We start from the raw sequence: 18851 nt of genomic DNA, 5'->3' as shown, positions 1-18851 counted from the left end.
AAACTATACTGGTCTCTCCACTACACATGACAGGCATACGTTACATCAAGTTACATAAATACCATGCATCTATAATCTATACACGATTATATACACATATACGTATAGGCGCATACGTAAACTCGGTACTTGACCATACCTCCATACAATACATTATTATACACACGGAACTCGATGAGTTGAATGATCGCGATCGATAACGAAACTCTCATAGTGCATCTTTTATCCGGAGCTGGGTAAAATTGTATTGAAATATTTTATTTGATATGCAGTCATTTTTGAAAATAGTACTTTACATATTTATATTTTGTCTTGCTGAAAATATTTTGGTTCGAATTCAATATACATTATATTTTATTAGAATTATATATAATATACAATATACACTTCTGAAAATGTTTACAAATTGTTAAAATAGAAAATTCCACAGAATTTAGTACGATTTTTATTTATTTCAGAACTACAAATACTATAGCTACCCAGACAGCACAGTCTGACAGAGCCTACCACCGGACCCAGCCAGCAGAGCCCCTGACCTACAGGTTACGGGCAAACACAACGCTTGGAGCTGCATCGAGACCCAGACAGGCCGATTCAGCCGGGCACCTGTGCACAAAATGGCGCGAATATCACCTGCAGGGGGCTCGAGCCCAGGGCCTGCCGGCTGGGCTGGGATTCAGCCTGTTTTTGAGAGGGCAGCACGGTATCACACTAATGTGGCCAATCAGTGCTTCCAAGTGCTTCGATTGAGCCTGCAACTTTTCTCGCGCATGCGCGACACAGGGCGGGTCGCATCAATGTGGCAGTACTGTGCAAATGCGTAGCAGTCTCCATTTTACCGACAAAAGTATAATAAGTTATAATAAATAAGACCTTTGAGGGCGATTGCTGCCTAGATTGACCTTTATCTGGCGTTTTTGACTACTGAAAAAACCCGTGTTTGTATTATCACGAAATGAGAACGCGAATCCCGCACCCTTGCAATCTTGCAAATCGGCCGAACACCGGCCCGGCCGGCAGGCCCTGGGCTCGAGCCCCCTGCAGGTGAAATTCGCGCCATTTTGTGCACAGGGGGCCCGGCTAAAATCGAGCCGGTGTGCTGTCTGGGTATACATCTAATCAAAATAAAACAATAAAATCAAGCTGGAAGCTCGTTTTAATTACCATTTTGCTGAAGATAAGTAAGTGTCCGATGATTTATATATGTACACATACATATTAAATTTTAATACAACACGGATATTTTATACATTCACACATTTCAAAATCAAATCATAACAAATTTTACGAGAATTAGGCGGGGTGACCAAGGTACCCCATGATAGCCAAACTTCGTACGTTACTGACGCTAAAATTTTCTTGCATTGCGCGTGGGAAACGCACAATATCCCATAATCCCATCACTGAATGGACACAGGTGGGCACGGGGATAAAGTGGAATTAACAGTGTTCTGACATACCAACATCGCTAAAAGTTGCGTCTCTAATATATATATCTAAATAGAACATTTGCTTGTGAACCTACGTAAGACTGCGTCAAGGTCATTCAAAGGTCATAGTTTACCACATCATTGAACTTGTCTATGAAGTCAAAAAAGTATATGGTGCCATTTAAAGATCTTCGATGACCTTGAAAAGATCTTGAAAACGACAACAATCAGAAGACTTTTATATCACCATATTTGCCACCTACTTTTCTCTCTAATATTGTCTTCTATCTTCAAGCCTAACGGAATAGGTGTTCTGTTTCTCGTGAATCACCTGATATATGTATATTATTGTATAATGTAAGTAAATATATAAACATGAACTCGTCCAACCAGTCCAAACTGACAGACACAGGTAGAGAGAGAAATTAGTGAGCTGAACTATCCGATCATTGGAACTTTCAATTCTACTGTGTACATGTATAGTCATAATTAGTGAAGAAAACGTATAAACAAGGCAGATCCACCAGCGCACAGGCTGATTTGCACATCTAACAGAGGAGAGAAAAAGAAAGGACTTTTTGGAAGTTGGTCGGCTACAGTCGGCTATCTGAAAATGGTGATCGAAGCGCCATCGATCAACGAATCGACTCCTATACAATAAAACCAGAACTTTACACAGAATTAAACAAATTAAATCACAACAGTATGTAATAATGGGCAAAAAGTATTATTTCATGGAATGAGTTCCTTTCCTATTTCGGTATCTCTTTGCGTTATTCGCGTCGAGATAGTTGACGAAGATACCGAAGAATCGAATGGTAAACATATTTCTAATCTGTCTCTTTAGAACAACAACATTTTACTTCTCTTTTGAGAGCTCTGTTTTGATTTTGTGCGAAATTATTCTGATAAGTCTGTTTGTTTACAACTTTGTTTTGAGGTTATGTGCCTTATCGTGATAATGTTATTCTTTTTTTGTATGTGTTTTCCTTTGTTAGAATATGGATAAGATACGGTCTATAAGAAATTTTATCGTATAATATATTGTTAAATAAATGTGAAACGTACATAAGATTATTTCTAGGTATATTTAGTAGTATTTAAATGTTTTGATCAAGTTCATAGATGTGTATTATTTTTTAATATTTTGTTATCAGCATTTTTAAAAGATTACGAAACTAAGAAACATACCCTTTGTATCGTTTCATTGTGGATTTTATAATCCAGGAGCAATGGTAGCCAAGATGAGAGGACGCAGAGAACCAACCAGAATAAATATGGAGAACTGCACAAAACTTACCGACAAGCCAGACATATCGCATCCTTCTCAAGGAACTAGTATGTCTGGATCTACTTCTAGAGCTAATTCCGAAGAAGCTACTTACGATAATTCAGATATGGCTGGTGCGAGTGCTTGCGCTTATGACCAAATCAATTTTATTTCCGGAAATCCGTTTGTCGAAGTGACCAAAGGGATTATACATTTGTACAAGGAGAAGTATGTACACTTTCTTATAGTTTTCTTATTATTGATTACTGAAAATAACCGTGTTTATTATTTTATAGTAAATTAACAGACATAAGTCAAGCAGCAGAACGTACTCAGACTATCTGTATTCTAGCAGTGCCAGCTACGATGACCTGCCATGATCTTTTAAGATTTACAGCGCCTTGCCATCAAGACATGCGACATTTTAGGATACTTAGAGATGGTAGTCCTAATCAGTATATGGCTTTAATTACCTTCAAAACAGCAGTAATTATAGTTACAATTTTTTCTTCAAATTTCTATCATACTAAAGATCGCAAAGATGTATGCTTAAGACGAACAAAAATATCAATCTCATATTTATTCGTGAAATTGTTATATTCTAAGCTAACACTTGTAAATTAAGAAGATATGTTTACATCAGCATTCTCTAGTATGATATCTATTTATTGTATCATGATGTTAATGTTCGAATAATATTTCAGAATGCTGCGACAGAATTTTATGGTTCTTTCAATGGAACTCCATATAATTCCTTCGAACCAGATGTTATATGCCATATGGTGTTTGTGTATAGCGTAGAAGTGACGGATAATGCGATGCCTCTATCTGGACACACCGAACTACCGCTTTGTCCAGTGTGTTTGGAAAGAATGGACGAGAGTGTAGACGGAATTTTAACAATTTTATGTAACCACACGTTTCATGCAAGTTGTTTAGCCAAATGGGGAGATACTTCTTGTCCAGTTTGTAGATACGCTCAAAGTCCTGAGTCACTTGCAGACAGTTATTGTATGGAATGCAGTATGTAAAATTGACTTGACTTTCGTTAAAACGGGAGAAAGTGAGAATAATAACAACAATAAATATGTTTTTTTCAGATAGTAGTGAAAGTGACGATGCTTTGTGGATTTGTTTAATATGCGGACACATAGGTTGCTCGCGATATCATCAAGGACACGCGTTTCAACACTATCGTGAAACACAGCATTGTTATGCCATGCAATTAGGAAATAACAGAGTCTGGGATTACGTGGGAGATAATTTTGTTCATCGATTATTACAAAACAAAGATGGAAAAATGGTTGAAGGCGGTCCTACGGCAAGTAAAGCTGAAGGTGCCGCGATGGAAGAGAAAGTAGATTCCGTACAGTTGGAGTTTACTTATCTTTTAACTTCGCAATTAGAAACTCAGAGACAATACTTCGAAGATAGACTTTCCCGGATAGAGCAACATTCTCTCGTACAAACTGCAGAGCTACGAGACAAATTAAGCCAAGTATCGGAAGAGAACGGCAAAGTTAAGGTAACTTTTCATTTTAAAAATATAATAAATTGAAAGTTTCATTTCCGTATTGTATGCTTCAGGAGGAATTGGCAACGCTCAGTCGTGAGAAACAAAATGTAGAGAAGAGACTACAACAAGTTAGTAATAAGTTAGCGCAAGTACAATCGGAATTAACTGAAGAAAAAGAGCTGAGGAAAGCGTTAGAATTGAATCAGGTGTCCTGGAAAGATAAATATCAAACTCTGCAGAATGAAATGACTGAATATAAGAACATTAAAGAAGCAGAAGTGACAGATTTAAAGGAACAGGTTCAAGACTTAATGTTCTACATTGATGCTCAAAGGAAAGTGGAAAGTTCGGAATTAAGGGAAGAAATAGCAGCAGGTCATATAATGATTCCAGAAACATCTGGCACTGTTAAGAAGAATGCTCGGCCTTCTAAGTCTCGCAAAAAACGCTGATGTTATTATTAGATATAATATATATATGTTAATTAAAATTTAAGTCTCGTATAGGAATCGTCAAATCGTACCTTTTATGATTTTAATTGTATTATAGTCAAAACATTTGCGGCGAGAAACTTCAAAGTTAACTTATTAATTTGAATAAATGATGGCTTAGGAAAGGAAACAAAACAAATAATATAAAAGACCAAAATTTATAATCGATAATAGAACTTTTCGAAACGAATGATCCAAAAGTGTTCTTTTATTTGATGAAAGTATGCGAAGACAATGCTTTGAGACTTACTGTTTTGAAAACAAGAAGGATACATGAAATGATACATATTTTAAATATAAATCGATGCCTAGTATTTACGCGTATGTGGAAAATTTTGAATTTTTTCTTTTCTTACAATAAAAAAAAATATAAGTGAATTGAGTATAGAGTTGTATTTATTATTTCCACCAAACTGGTATTTCAGAAATTAAAATATGATCGTAAAACTTAAACTTGTATTGCTATCTAGTATATATATATATATATATATCTAGTATATATATATATATAGTGTTAAACGGAAAATTACAATCCTTGTGTGAAAAAATCTGTTGAATTTTCTATAACCGGGAGTACTTCGAACAAATACGATCTAATAAGTATTGACTCTTAAAATATTTATATAAATAATCGATGAAAGTTAGTGCAATAATTGGAAAGTATTTAGTAAACTGTTAATTGAATGACCATGTGTGATACATATACATATATATATATATAAATGTGTATTTGAACTTGAATAAATTTCTTTTACTTACAAAGAAAAACGTATTTTCACCTATCTATTTTGTATAATGCAAGACAGATTGTTAATTTTTTAGTCATATTTGAAATTAGCAGCACGTTTACCTTATAAATACATATATTGAAATTCTTTAACGACCTCATCGTAAATACAACTTCTTTCATTTTGGAGCAATTCGGAATGCACTTCAAAACTTCGTAAATCTGTAGCTTATTTGTACATACTTTCATGCCCCTCTCACTAATTATTATCATTCGCTTTTGAATGTCAACTATTTCACCGCATTTTAAACTTAGAAACAAAGGGTTAAAATAGTACTAGCAAATAAAAATGCAAAGAACTTATTTAAAAAAGTACCTCAATACATAATTTTTATTAAGGTATACACATGTTGCTGATTTATATTGTAGTTTCTTTTTATGGTAATAATTATCCTATTTTATCCTCATAAGAGTACGAGTTGCTTTTTTAGACAATTATTAATTTGCCAACAAGAGTTCGCTGGCTCTGTTATAAAATAAAATGATATACATATTTACATTATCTACAATCGCATTCAGTAGGGAATGCACATATTTTTTTGTTTTATTTTTTAACTAAACGATTGCACATTTGGACGTCGATGTTGGTCATGTGTGTAAATAATACGCTCAACATCCGAGAGTATCGAAAATTGTTATATTTAACTAGGACAAAACGCACGGTTTCCTTCTATCTTAGAAGAAATAAAAACGTGTGGTTGTACATTAAGAATCTTCGAAGATCATTTATGAAATAACCATTAACAAATAAAAACTCAATACGTAGGACATAAATAGATTGGCTAAAAAGTTCTCATGCAAATTTCGTTCAGATTCGTACCGGTTTCCACGGTAAAAAAAAAAGAAGAGAAAAAACAGTTTTCACAACAACAACAACGCATCCTAACTGCAGCTCAACAAAAAAATTTCAATACACAATAATAACCCAGCGCTTTCTTTTCATTCATATTGCTCTCTTGAAATTCTGTGACAACAAACAGTCACAAACACTTCACATAATATAAGAGTCAAACGTTAAGATATACTTGACATAGTATACTTGATTATTTTGGTTGAACACGAATTTGCTTTCGTGAAAATTTTCGCACACACGATTCCACTTAAGATTAAAAATCTTCTTACAAGCATACACGTCCCTATTATACTACGTTTACCTGGGAGAGCAATATGAGGAACCAACATCGATCAGTCTTGGAATTACAATTAGCAATAAAAATCATTACATTTTGCAAAATATATAAATATAGAAGAATAATAACTAAGATCCGTAACTACCTTTGTGATAATTAATAACGCTAATTATCATATAGGGCCTTGCGCGTTGTAGAAATCAACGCAAATAAATACGGGCCTCTCTCTCTCTCTCGCTGTCTCTCGCCACTTCATCGCTTTCTCACATTCAATGCCAATGCATAAAACCACAATATTCATGCCTCGTGTAAAATAGTTATCGTAAAAAAATCTTGTTTTTTTTTCGTATAACGATCAACACATAAAAAGTGCTTAATGACTCCATTACATTGATCAGTTAGTTCATTATTATCTAATAGTTAATTAGTGTAAGTTGGCAAAAGCATCTCATCGTATAGGCTTCCTTTTACAGAAGTTGCTCAGATCTCCAGACAATATGTATCAGTTAATATTACTTACAAATTTTCTTATTATCTTAAGTAGTTACAGTCTCGAGTCATTGTATTTTAGCAGACTATTCGACGAAAATTTCATGAATTTGAACGTATGTACCGTGTCTCGGACGAGGTACATATAACGCAAAAACCGTCTTCTTCGCGAATAAGACAAATGAAACTTTTGTCATACGATTGTTGATGCATTTAGCACGACACAAATTATGCTGAACTCAAGTTTAAACAGCCTACATTAAAATACTTAGTACATAAAGAGAGAAAACGAACGAGACCTTTAAAAGGAGAAAAGAACTATAGAATGCCTACGTTATACATACGATAAAATTTTTTCCATTTTGTTATTCTTGCTTTTGTGCTAAATTAGTATTCCCGTTAGCGAAGTAAAAGTGAAGGAATATTATTAGATGAGAGAGAAAATAAAACAACTAAAAAATTAAAAGACTTTGACAAAGTATCGTAACGCAATACTTTTTTAAAAACGTCGATATTGACTAAATGAATGAAAACTCTCGTTCGTTTCGTTTAGTTTTCGGTATTTACAGGCTCTCGCGCATGATGGATTCTAACATGCTTGTTATGGTTCGACTTCGTACCGCTTGATTTCCCACAAATATGACATGTATATGGTCTGGCGCCCGAATGCACTCGCAAGTGTTCCTTCAGATAGTACGATCTATGAAATGTTTTGTTGCAAACATCGCACGTGTATGCTTTATTCTCCTCGTGCTCTTTGACATGCCTTAGACAATTATACTTTCGTATAAACTGCGCTCCGCAATAGTTGCAGGTATAAGGACGCACGTTCCTATGAGAATTCATGTGAGCGGTATAATCGCTGTGCCGGTAAAATGCGGCACTACACTGATTACACTTGAAAGGTTTGGTGCTACGGGCAGCGTGTGTCCATTTGTGCAATTGTAAGTTCCACTTAGTACTAAACGCCTTGGAGCAAACTTGACATTCATATGGTCTTTCCCCGTTATGTACTCGCATATGTACTGCTAAGGAAGATCGCAAATAAATACACTTACATATAGGACATTCAACGTTTTCGCTCTCCCTTTGAGCATCCGGAACGAATCTTCTGTTGTGAGCACGGCGCATGTGTCTGGTCAGACTGGCCATATGAATAAATCTTTCATTGCAATACGTACACGCTTTGGGCTTGTCGTCGTGTGTCTCTTTATGCCATGCTAATTTTTTCTTTGTATGGAATACTTCGCCGCAGTGGCATATATAATCCTTTAATTTCCTTTTTATGTTCAGGTGATGTCTATTCTTGTGTTGAGTCAAATTTGAATATCTACGAAATGTTTCATTGCAAAGATTGCATTTAACAGGTGCATTTCCAGTATGTCCATTGGTATGCTCGTCCAGCTTCTGTTTCGTTAAAAATGCTTTGTCGCAAACGGTGCACGGGAACGGTTTTATTCCTAAATGTCGTTTCATGTGTAACTTGAAGTTCTGTTTCCTATAAAAATACTTTCCGCATTGACCACACTCTAACGGATGTATTTTCAGATGTGCATTGAACAACAAAACTGAGGGGAACTCTTCTTGGCATATCTGGCACTTGGTACTGTCACGAACTCGTTTCGAAGTTTCCGTGAGATGTACTCTTTTATGATGTAGCTGTAACGATTTTTCACTACTAAATCGTTGATTGCACAGAGTACAAACTACCTCAATGTTTGACGGTAGCACTAAGGTTTCGATTTTTTGATCAGGTTCTACTTTCGCAGTTACGTCTGATGATTGCGGCGGTTGGAGTTGATGTAATAGCGGTTGTTGATGATAAACTTGTTGAACATGTAAACCTGGTACAAAAATTTCCTCAAATGCGTTCATACGACCGTCTAGCAATTTGATATCTTTCACTTCAGGTTGATCTGTGGAATCTCTGCTACTACTAGGTCCAGCTTCTTTGTGCGTAGTAGTACTGTGTACCCTGCGTTCTTTCGGACAATCGAATACCTCGGGACAATGATAACACTTGAACGTTCGTTTTGTTGGAGTTTTTCTGTCTCGATCTAGGAATAAACTCGATGTGAAATGCGTAGCTAAAGATCTACTGTCTAATAACGGTCCACTAATTTCATTGTCTGATCCTTCGGATTCTTCCCAACTCTCACGGGCCATCAAGTCATAAGAAGTAGACATACGCGATGACTCCTGACCAGCATACAGCTATGTACACAATAAAATGCATCTTTCAATGTAAACATAATTAGAGCAATGAATAGTGTATTAAAATTCTTTTAAAATATAGAGATTACACTTAAAAAATACAACGATTTACACTAAACCGTACCACTATTGGTCAAATGACTGGTTATACATTTTTTATCTTATAATTATTGAAATTATGAAGACGCTTCTATAAAAACTATTAAATAAATGTATTCATTCAGGCACATATTGTTATAAAAATTGCAAGAGATCAAAGTAAATTCAGTGTTGTAAGTTTTATAAAACAATGTATACAAGTCACAGTTTGTGGTCGGTACAGTTAAAACATTTAGTAATAAATAGACTGTGGATCTTTATACAAAATAGAAATATTTTGCAATGATTATGGGCAGCAGTAGTTAAATAAAAAGTCACCTCATCCCTTAATAGATGTTTTACATTGAGAACAACGTAACAATATTCTTGGATTTTTCTAATCTTTCACTGTATTATATTTTACCCAGTCAATTTCTTCATAAACGCATAAAAATCCGCAGTCTAGTAATAAATAATGTCCTAAGGGAACTTAAGTAAGATAATACCAAGAGAATTAATTCCTAAAATTACTGATTAAATGAAAAATAAATTATATACACACCTGCCAAGCAGATGGTTCTGTGCATCCGTTGCTTTCCTGCTCTGATAATTCACCCCTGGGTGGCATAGTTTCATCGGCTCTCATATTAATACTCTTTACTTCTTCGTCTACACCTACTCCACCTTCGCTGCTTGCCATAGACTGCTGACTGGTTGCACTAACAGCTTTTTGTGAAGAATCACTTATAAATGTACTAGGAACTAAGATCTGGAGCCCATCAAATTCGAAAACATTCATTGGACCTGCATGGGCATCTTCGTTTAAACTAAGTAGTTCCATCGATGGCTTTTGTATAATTGATTTAGAGGAATGGAAACTCTTTGAGTCAGAACTACTCGCAACATCTATAGATTCTGACAGATTTACAAGATTACTTTTATTTGGTGTGCTAGTATACGGTTCATGCGACGACGACGATGATTGTTGTGAAATTGTGGGAAATGAGCTCACATGTTCAGTTATTACAGATTGATATGCTGAATTTCCTTCTATTTTCTTCTCGACAGTTTCATTCAAAAACGTTTCTGTCTGATCTATCTTTACATCTTGTTCCATAGAAGAGCAATCGATAGGATCTTTTTCTGGCGTTGCGTCCATTGCTATATTACTTTCTTCATCGTGACTTATACCATTATCTATGTGACAAAATGAATGCACAGAAGCGGGTGAGCACGGTTTACTGAGATCCTTCCTCACCCTTAATACAGAGATACCACTGCTCACAGATAATGGAGTATGCGACCTAACATTATCTGTGCTCTCTCCATATTTAATGAAAGGTGTATGAGGACTCTGAATTTCTTCTATTTCCATATCTGCTTCGTCGAAGTTGTCTTCCGTTTCATTTTTCTCATCTTCATAATTTTCTTCGTCTTGCAACGCGTTTGCGTCAAAACCAATCGGATAAGAATTAAGGTTTTCATGCGAACCCAATACAGAACGAACAGAATAGGTCGAACGACGAATTTCTGATGGCATAGGCGACGCAGGTGCAGACAAACTGTTTTTATAACGATACGAAAGACTTAAAATCTTATCTTCTTTACTATCTATATCGATTTCTGAACTTTCACTAACTTTTATATCTAGATCGGACTCGCAACTGTTATCGAATTCACTGGAACTGTTAGCCACTATTTCATGAATCACGCTTTCTGCTCTTTCTGGAGAAGAAGAGGGCGGATCTTCTCTCTGTTCTTCCTCTTTCTTTTTCTCAATTTTATTGGTGGATTTCTTATGCGATTCGGTATTGATCTCGTTTTCCATAATGGTGATTAAAAGACGTTCTAATTGTTCTACTTCAGGTTGAGCTGGGTCTTTAGTTGCACTTTCTACAGGTGTTTGAGACAAGGTACCTTCAGTTTCGTTTACTTCTGTGCAAGGAACTTTCTCTGTAGTTGTTTGCTCAGCTTCCTTTTGCGTTGCCATTGGCAATGCTTCGGGCGTACTATCTTTATTATTATCATCTTCGTCTTTGTACATGTGTACATATTCTTGCGCATCCGAGGATTCGTATTGCATAGGTTTACATTGAACATCTACAGTGACAACACACGAAGTTTCACTCTCGTCAATATCAGGCAACACGCTTTCGACTTTGTCGTCATCGGCAGTATCCGCGACATTACAAGTGATTGCCAATGTTCTCGGAATGTTATATTCGTCTTGAATGATGTGCTGATTTTCGTTACCTGAGGCAGAGGGCTCCTGTTCGTCAGTTTCTATTTGAACTATACTAGTGTCGCTTTCGTTATGATGCATAGAGTTCTCTTCGTTCAACGACGGCGGTGAAACTGGAAGATTAATGTCCGGTAACACTTGTTCAGATTCTTGTTCCGATTCGGGCAAAATCTCAGGTAAGATTTGTTTTGGCTCGGAATTATTTACAGGTATAGCAATGGCAGTTCTGCCGTTTGTTTCACCTGCCATAGTTACTATTGACCTGCCTCTAGGTGTATTCGGTATAGTTGTGACTGGCGAGATCATCTGAACGGTCGGTATTTGTTGTTGCTGGTACATACCGTACGGATTATATAGCATCTGCATCATTTGATTAGCTTGAGGAGCCATTGCGTATTGTGGTATCATCATAGTGCCATTGTTCACGAACTGTTGATAACTGAACGAAGCGAATTGAGGTGGCATCACAGTACCGATTGGCGGTGGACATTCAAAGATTGGTCCTATAGGATACGGTGATTGAGTCGATAAATGAGTATTCTGTGCAACTGGCTGTGTACTTTGCGGTGATTGTACAGACGGTGAAGCTGGAGGCGCCGATGGTGATAACTGTGTTTGTTGCAACTGCGTGGAATTAGAACTAGCTTTGATAAGAGCTTCAATGACTTGTTCCTTTGGATGAGTGTCCAAGTGTCTTTGCAAGCTGATACCCTCACGTAAATAAAGGGTACAAACTGGACAAGCCACTGCACCCCCTGATGTTCCATTGTTTGTTAGATCCATTGTGTCTCGTTGATATCTTGTTTACACATGCAATTTTCGAAATACTACATTGAACACTGGAAACATGTTAAAATACTCTGTAAAATGTACACGGTGCAGCAGCGGTAATGCCACTAACTTTTTTTTCTAATTGACACGTCTTCGCAGTCACTGCCGTCGTTGGCGTTTCTTCCGTCGTCGCCGTCAGTATATTTGTCGCGAGGGTCGTCGTCGTTCTCGACGTTGTCCTCGTCGTTATCGTTGCAGTCTTCGTAATCGTAGTCGGCGTCGTCGTCGTCGCCGTCGCCGCCGTCGTGGCTATCGTTACCGTGGTGGTTGCCGTCGTGATGAATGTTATAATCGTACTGGTCGTACTCGTCGGAATTTGCCCCGTATCGTTAATGCATATCGCCAACGGCTATTTGCATTTCGGGCCCTATCAGGCCTGCAAGCACGCTTGAGCACGGCATATGCACAGCCGACACGTTGCACCAGCCAGTGCCCCAAAAATATCGACGTTCATGGCTACCTGGTTTGTGTGTGCGATGGAGCCAGCAAGGCAGTCGCGGACAAATCAATATCTTATTAAATCGCCAGCCTCCCCTGCTCTTATTAAATTACACCTGCACCATTCACACACACCCGTAACAGAGAACACCTTTCTCAATCTTGTATACGATAACTTGCCCCAAGAGTCTTTTGTTTCTCATTCGATTATCGAAACGGCATGTTTTTCGTCCGATTCCAGCCTAAAAACACAACAGAAAACAGTGACGACTGGTATTCCACCTTAGAATGAGAACAACAAGAGGTCTCACTACAAATGTGGCGCCCCCTTGCACGATGCCCTATTAGCAACCTCCCCCCAGATTCATGTTGATTGTCACATAATCATTCCCTTTTTTACCGACCGCTCAAGTCACCACAGACTATGTAAGAATAGATCGAACGCCTTATAGACATTTCTGCTACAAATTCTACTACATAACTTTACCCAACTTTACCAGAGCCAGAGTCTGTGGTAGTGCGTGCAGGTGCATGTAACAACAAATTACATTCAATGGTGCATCATAACCTTTTCATTCACACATGTACACTTGAGTATATATAGAAATATAGATGATAAAAAAACAACTTACATTCACGATCGAAGAAATGGTGTATATAAATTGAGAAGAAAAATAAATTTATATTCAATAAAAATGATTTACATTCCGAACATTGACAAAAAATCGAGTATTAATATTTAATTTGTACGTTATTATCAACGTACGAGTTGTACAGTATCATTTTATTGCATTCGTACTTTGTAAATAATAATTAATGACAATGAATAATCAATGGAAAAGTTATCTTTTTTGGTTCGCTCACGAACACATTGATTTTCGAGCACCTGTAAGTAATATTTTTACTTGATTTTTATTTATTTAAATCTTATTGTATATGTTCTTTTTAATTTGTTTTTAGGAAATAGAATCTATTCTTAATATGTACAACATAAGTACCTGTGCTCATCCAAACTGGAATAAACATGTAAGAAATCGAAAGTCATTGTATCATATTTTGCACATTGTTTGTTTTAAATTTACATAATTTTTTTCATAGCCTTACTGGATCGTTAATTTACCTTCGGAGAAAATCGCACATAAAATTGCAAGTAGAGCGGTCTGCGTGCGATTCTGTATCGAATTATGGGCTAATAGTAAAAACTGTGGAGATCTCCATAGTAAATTGAAGAACTATCCCATTGTAGAAATGAAAAATTATGTTGGTCCTCAAAAATCATTTAAAGTAATAGTTGAGACATTTTGCAAACACTTTTCGCAGAGTGAAAAAGTGAACAAAATTGAAGTACGTAAATGAAATGATACTAAAGAGACTGCTACAAGAGTAGTAGAAGGATTAATATTATATTAAAGTCTTTCAGTTATTTACCATTCGAAGGACCAGTGAAATTAAATAATCCAGACACAACTTTATGTTATATAGAATTTTATGGACTAAACCCTAATAACATTCCTGATGAACCTTATGAATTATTCTTTGGTCGATGGGTAGGTAATTTGGATATATTAGTTCACGTTATTTGTGTGCATTCTATGCTTTTCCAGATTACAAGTGGGCAAAGAGACTTGATACAGAAGTTATCCTTAAAAACCAGAAAATTCATAGGCAACACATCTATGGATCCCCAGTTGTCGTTAATAATGGCAAATCAAGCTCAAGTTCAAAAAGGGGATATTGTTCTTGATCCATTTGTTGGAACTGGTTCGTTGTTAGTCGCAGCTTCTCATTTTGGAGGATATACATTGGGAACAGATATAGACTTTTTAATGCTGCATGGCCGTACAAGACCTAGTCGAAAGTTGCAAAAGGTATTGAATTCATCAATTTTTTATATCATTAAATTATATTTACTGAAGCTATTGTTAGATTAGGGAAAAAGACGAAAGCGTTGCAGCAAATATGAGACAGTATGGAACAAGTTCATATTACCTTGACGTTGTGGTGTCAGATTTCTCTGTTCCTTTATGGCGTTCGGATATGGCTGTAGATGCTATAATTACTGACCGTTAGTATAATTATTCTTATCACATCACATTTCCCCGAACATTTTCAATAATTCTATTTGTACTTTTTGTAGCTCCTTACGGTATAAGAGAAGCAACAGAGAAGATAGGTACAACAAAATTAAATCCAGTAATAGAAGAACATCAAGCATCTTCTCATATTCCTTCTAAAATTGGCTACGGTTTACCTGAGATCTACAAAGATTTGTTGAGTTTCTCTGCAAAACATCTTAGAATAAAAGGCAGATTAATATGTTGGTTTCCTTTATTTAGGTAAAGCGTAGTATATAGTAAACATACTGCTAAAGTGGATCCGGACGTATTTCAATTTTCTTTCTTTATAAGTAAAAATATCATTTAAGATAACAGTATATTTTTCAGGGATCAATATTCAGAAGATCATTTACCAAATCATCCATGTTTAGAATTAATAGCCAATTCCGAGCAAGTACTTAGCAATTATACCAGTCGCAGATTATTGACTTATATAAAGATAAAGGATCCTAAGGTATGGATAAACAAACTTCAACATCCAACAATGAAAGTAATTTTTCAATGTTGCTTTTCCAGGAATCTGATGAAATAATTTTTATGAATCTATCCGATTTCCGAGAAAAGTATTTTGCGTTACGAAACGAGAGCCGGAAAGAGAAACGATTGAAGAAAGCTACGGAAAAGGCCAAGAAAAGAGAATTGTGGGAAGAGAATAATAAAAATAACTCGAACAGATGACTCTGTAATTTGATGCGTAATAAACGTTTATTGTTTTCTTTAAATTCAATATTGTAGAGTATAACTTATTTGAATTGTTGCCTTTTACGTTGATGTATGCAATGTAGAGAATCATACAAGACGTGCAGGAATGTGTAATATAGATTCGATAACGAGGAGATGAATCTGAATAAAAGATAATAGAAGTCTTGGTATCTTGAGCTGATCGTTACTGATTCTATTAAATTAATAGCTGTTACAAAGTTATAAAGTTTTTCGTCTTATGATCTAATATTGTTTTCCCTACAGTAGAATATTTTCCGATTGGTTTTTTCTTTTTATCAATTATTTAACTGATAAATTATGCTATATTTCGCACAGCAAACATTTCGATACATTTGTATTAGTTTGCTTTATCAGTCATAAGATGATGATGTAAACATTTGTCGATTAATCACAATAAATTGCATTTGTATATAAATTGTGAGGAATGAATAGTACATTTACATATGTTACAATATTTAAACATATACATACATATAAATTTGCATATCTAAACGTCAAGTTGCAATTGTCCTAGTAAGCCTTCCACCGTTTCAACTAGATCATCTGAAACTTTTGATTGATATTGCTTTTCGATTTGATTAGCTGCCCATTCGCTTAATTTTATAGCATCTTTCTTTTTCGAAGAAGGACATTTTGGCGATGTAGCTATATTATTTGTTGCCTGAGAATACAGTATAAACGATTAATTACGAACAATTAAATTATGCGCTAAAGGTTTCAGTCATTTCATTCCTACCAGTAATAATCCATATAGAGCTCGAATGTTATTTGGATTTAGTTTTGCAGCTTGGCAAAAGTAGATCTTAGCTAATTCCATATTATCAAATCCACCCTTAGAAAGAAAGTTTTACATATAAATTCTGTGCAACACGGACAAGAGATTCATTAGAAATCTTCTATTACCTGAGAATATTTTATTTCTGCGTATCTTTGGTAAATTAGATGACTGTGCGGATTATGCAATATAAGTTCTTCCATACAAAACGCAGCTTTAGAATATTCTTGTTCCTGTAAATACAAATCGCACAACTCGTGCCATGCTTCTTGATCGCTCATAAACCTACAAATAATTCATTGTCCATAATGAACATATTTTCTTATGGTATATTATATTTAACATTAAGATTAAAAGCTGCTAACTTTTTCAAGTACTCTGTAAGTTCTTTAATAGCCTCTGGTATTCTACCTCTTGCTTTTAGTATAGCTATACGTCTTTTTCTTGGTGCCGCATTTGTTTCATCCCTTTTTATAATAGATTCCAGAACTTCTAATGCTTCATCGTACCTATAAATGTTACTCTTGTTTAGCGATATGTTAATATTAAAGAAACTTCAATTACAAATGGTTTGAATAAATGAATTTTACATTTCCAATGCTTCCAGGTGCATTGCATGATATTTGTGGACTCTTAAGCTGTTAGGAAACTCTTGCTTCAGTATAATTATGCAATATTCAGCCAGAGAAAGATGATAGCAATCCAACGCCGCTATACAAACTTGTTCCAGAACTAGGTATTCTACATGATAATTTATAGCAATTACTATGCAATTCGTCGAGTTTACAAAAACTATTATGCACTTAATTAAAACCAGTGCTTTGATACAGTTCATTTTTATAAGAAATCATTTTATCGTACCTTCGTTGCCTAACTGACCCATTTTCAACATCAATTTCCTTTCCCATAAATGCACTACGTCACTACTTCGGCGTTCGCCGTCTTCTCTCCAAGTCCTAAGCAAGTCTCGTGCTTCTATATGTATCATAATTTCACGAAAGATTGAGAGTTAGAAATTTTTAAACAAAATCATAGATATATATTATACAACATTCATAATTATGATTATAACGAACGATTACCAGGTAAACTTACCTTTCCATGATAGTTTTTCGTATCGATCGTAACGATCTGCCATTGTTAATCTTGAAAATGGTAAATTATTGTTACATACTAAATATATAGGATGACATATTTTTCAAAACTTCAATAAAACAAGAATACAGAAATATTTACTAATTCTATTTTAGCAGATGTACACTTATTAATTTTTAAAAATGCAAATAAGAAAAATACTCTTTGGAAACGATTTACAGTAGTTCAAGCATTACACGAACAGGTAATAACCATGTTTCAATGAGTAGTTTATAACTATGTATTTTACATTTTTATATATTGTAACGTAAATAAATAAAATACGAATATTGCCAGATATATGGAAACAAATGTAAGCATGGGTTAAAAATCATTAAAGCAAATAAATTCTTAACCAGTAAATATTTCAGTTCAAGTACGTATTCAATATTTCTTCAAACAGATTAAACTCAATTATACTCCACTGTTCGATCGAAATGTACAACATTAAATATTGTAGACAGCTTAAACTTACGTATAAAGAACCACAAAAAAGTAAACAATGTTATACGAAAATATTGATTGAAATTAATATACACGTAATCACGAATCCGAGGGTCGTTCATGTAGGTTACATAGAGCAGAAGAAAACTTTCTGTCAACGATCGAAAACTACATAATGTAACTTTAGACAGGTAGATGTTCGTTCACGATCGTGAAATATGCCGTCACATAAAAATATGAAAGATAACGAAAATATTTCATGTATTTGAAGTTTCTTTTATGAATTAATTAAAAATATCGTCGTATCATCGTTTCCACAATCAATTATACACTTGCATTGAAAAGATCGATTAACATGTAAATATGTATATTTATACATATTTATACATTGTTCTTGATAGTTTTCGAGATATTTAAAAATATGTCTAAGAATCAACATTTTAAAAATATATTGTTTTACTGTTACCAACTGATTAATATTTATATTTTTTAGAGTTCGACCGTTAGTGGAAGTGGACAAATTGCATTCGTACTTCCTAACAGATATTTGATGATAAGTCGGTATATTTATATGTGGTTGACACGTGTGTCGAGGGAGTATTCTGAAATCTACCAAAATTTTCTCTTGCTTCGTTTCCGCGGATACCGATTACGTAGCACGTAGCTGCACGTAGCACAGAAATTCGTGCATTGACAGTTTAGGCAGGATTTATGAATTGACGTCCGACCGTCTTGTTCTTAC

At 35.2% G+C, this 18851-nt stretch overlaps 5 protein-coding genes across 11 annotated transcripts; 3 read left to right on the top strand and 2 right to left on the bottom strand.

Moving 5' to 3' along the window:
* On the top strand, positions 1-1215 carry LOC143208727 (uncharacterized). The gene is made up of 2 exons (XM_076423412.1): positions 1-236; positions 459-1215. The coding sequence occupies exons 1-2, from the start codon at positions 184-186 to the stop codon at positions 748-750; spliced, it is 345 nt and encodes a 114-aa protein (XP_076279527.1). The 5' UTR covers positions 1-183; the 3' UTR covers positions 751-1215.
* Positions 1216-1511: 296 nt separating this feature from the next.
* On the top strand, positions 1512-5417 carry LOC143208716 (BRCA1-associated protein). 3 transcript variants are annotated; one of them, XM_076423380.1, is made up of 6 exons: positions 1512-2248; positions 2588-2928; positions 2997-3186; positions 3405-3723; positions 3801-4225; positions 4288-5417. In XM_076423380.1, exons 2-6 carry the CDS (start codon positions 2663-2665, stop codon positions 4666-4668), a joined length of 1581 nt encoding a protein of 526 aa, XP_076279495.1. In that variant the 5' UTR covers positions 1512-2248; positions 2588-2662; the 3' UTR covers positions 4669-5417. The 3 variants fall into 3 exon arrangements, with proteins under 3 accessions (XP_076279495.1, XP_076279494.1, XP_076279496.1); XM_076423379.1 differs by having other exon boundaries at positions 1633-2248; positions 2658-2928; positions 4288-5416; XM_076423381.1 differs by lacking the exon at positions 1512-2248 and adding an exon at positions 2320-2514 and having other exon boundaries at positions 2658-2928.
* Positions 5418-5794: 377 nt separating this feature from the next.
* LOC143208713 (uncharacterized) lies at positions 5795-13181 on the bottom strand. The gene is made up of 2 exons (XM_076423372.1): positions 9968-13181; positions 5795-9327 (listed from the first exon to the last, which is right to left on the bottom strand). Exons 1-2 carry the CDS (start codon positions 12428-12430, stop codon positions 7663-7665), a joined length of 4128 nt encoding a protein of 1375 aa, XP_076279487.1. The 5' UTR covers positions 12431-13181; the 3' UTR covers positions 5795-7662.
* A 2-nt stretch (positions 13182-13183) lies between these two features.
* Positions 13184-15760, top strand: LOC143208718 (tRNA (guanine(10)-N(2))-methyltransferase TRMT11). Of its 2 annotated transcripts, XM_076423384.1 has the most exons (9): positions 13184-13804; positions 13877-13942; positions 14015-14260; positions 14329-14463; positions 14521-14784; positions 14843-14981; positions 15054-15252; positions 15361-15487; positions 15550-15760. In XM_076423384.1, exons 1-9 carry the CDS (start codon positions 13733-13735, stop codon positions 15709-15711), a joined length of 1410 nt encoding a protein of 469 aa, XP_076279499.1. In that variant the 5' UTR covers positions 13184-13732; the 3' UTR covers positions 15712-15760. The 2 variants fall into 2 exon arrangements, with proteins under 2 accessions (XP_076279499.1, XP_076279498.1); XM_076423383.1 differs by having other exon boundaries at positions 14329-14784.
* LOC143208726 (ER membrane protein complex subunit 2) lies at positions 15720-18830 on the bottom strand. Of its 4 annotated transcripts, XM_076423409.1 has the most exons (9): positions 18141-18477; positions 17627-17676; positions 17393-17506; positions 17122-17272; positions 16897-17040; positions 16660-16816; positions 16493-16588; positions 16228-16417; positions 15720-15876 (listed from the first exon to the last, which is right to left on the bottom strand). In XM_076423409.1, exons 2-8 carry the CDS (start codon positions 17667-17669, stop codon positions 16244-16246), a joined length of 879 nt encoding a protein of 292 aa, XP_076279524.1. In that variant the 5' UTR covers positions 17670-17676; positions 18141-18477; the 3' UTR covers positions 15720-15876; positions 16228-16243. The 4 variants fall into 4 exon arrangements, with proteins under 4 accessions (XP_076279524.1, XP_076279525.1, XP_076279526.1 ...); XM_076423410.1 differs by lacking the exons at positions 15720-15876; positions 18141-18477 and adding an exon at positions 18723-18830 and having other exon boundaries at positions 15900-16417; XM_076423411.1 differs by lacking the exons at positions 15720-15876; positions 18141-18477 and adding an exon at positions 18643-18728 and having other exon boundaries at positions 15900-16417.
* Positions 18831-18851: the final 21 nt, after the last annotated feature.

This window comes from Lasioglossum baleicum, chromosome 5, assembly GCF_051020765.1.
Source record: "Lasioglossum baleicum chromosome 5, iyLasBale1, whole genome shotgun sequence".
Lineage (NCBI taxonomy): Eukaryota > Metazoa > Arthropoda > Insecta > Hymenoptera > Halictidae > Lasioglossum > Lasioglossum baleicum.
This window is presented reverse-complemented; position numbering and strand designations above follow the sequence as displayed.

Coding starts and splice junctions, on each gene's coding strand:
- LOC143208713 (XM_076423372.1), bottom strand. CDS start 12,430: ATGGATCTAACAAACAATGGAACATCAGGGGGTGCAGTGGCTTGTCCA. Junction 9,328..9,967: donor CAGAACCATCTGCTTGGCAG/GTGTGTATATAA, acceptor TTGTGTACATAG/CTGTATGCTGGTCAGGAGTC.
- LOC143208716 (XM_076423379.1), top strand. CDS start 2,170: ATGAGTTCCTTTCCTATTTCGGTATCTCTTTGCGTTATTCGCGTCGAG. Junction 3,187..3,404: donor TAATTACCTTCAAAACAGCA/GTAATTATAGTT, acceptor ATAATATTTCAG/AATGCTGCGACAGAATTTTA. Junction 3,724..3,800: donor CAGTTATTGTATGGAATGCA/GTATGTAAAATT, acceptor TGTTTTTTTCAG/ATAGTAGTGAAAGTGACGAT.
- LOC143208718 (XM_076423383.1), top strand. CDS start 13,733: ATGACAATGAATAATCAATGGAAAAGTTATCTTTTTTGGTTCGCTCAC. Junction 13,805..13,876: donor ACATTGATTTTCGAGCACCT/GTAAGTAATATT, acceptor ATTTGTTTTTAG/GAAATAGAATCTATTCTTAA. Junction 14,982..15,053: donor AGATGCTATAATTACTGACC/GTTAGTATAATT, acceptor TACTTTTTGTAG/CTCCTTACGGTATAAGAGAA.
- LOC143208726 (XM_076423410.1), bottom strand. CDS start 17,669: ATGGCAGATCGTTACGATCGATACGAAAAACTATCATGGAAAG. Junction 17,041..17,121: donor CACCTGGAAGCATTGGAAAT/GTAAAATTCATT, acceptor TAACATTTATAG/GTACGATGAAGCATTAGAAG. Junction 16,817..16,896: donor CTTACAGAGTACTTGAAAAA/GTTAGCAGCTTT, acceptor AATTATTTGTAG/GTTTATGAGCGATCAAGAAG.
- LOC143208727 (XM_076423412.1), top strand. CDS start 184: ATGATCGCGATCGATAACGAAACTCTCATAGTGCATCTTTTATCCGGA. Junction 237..458: donor CATCTTTTATCCGGAGCTGG/GTAAAATTGTAT, acceptor TATTTATTTCAG/AACTACAAATACTATAGCTA.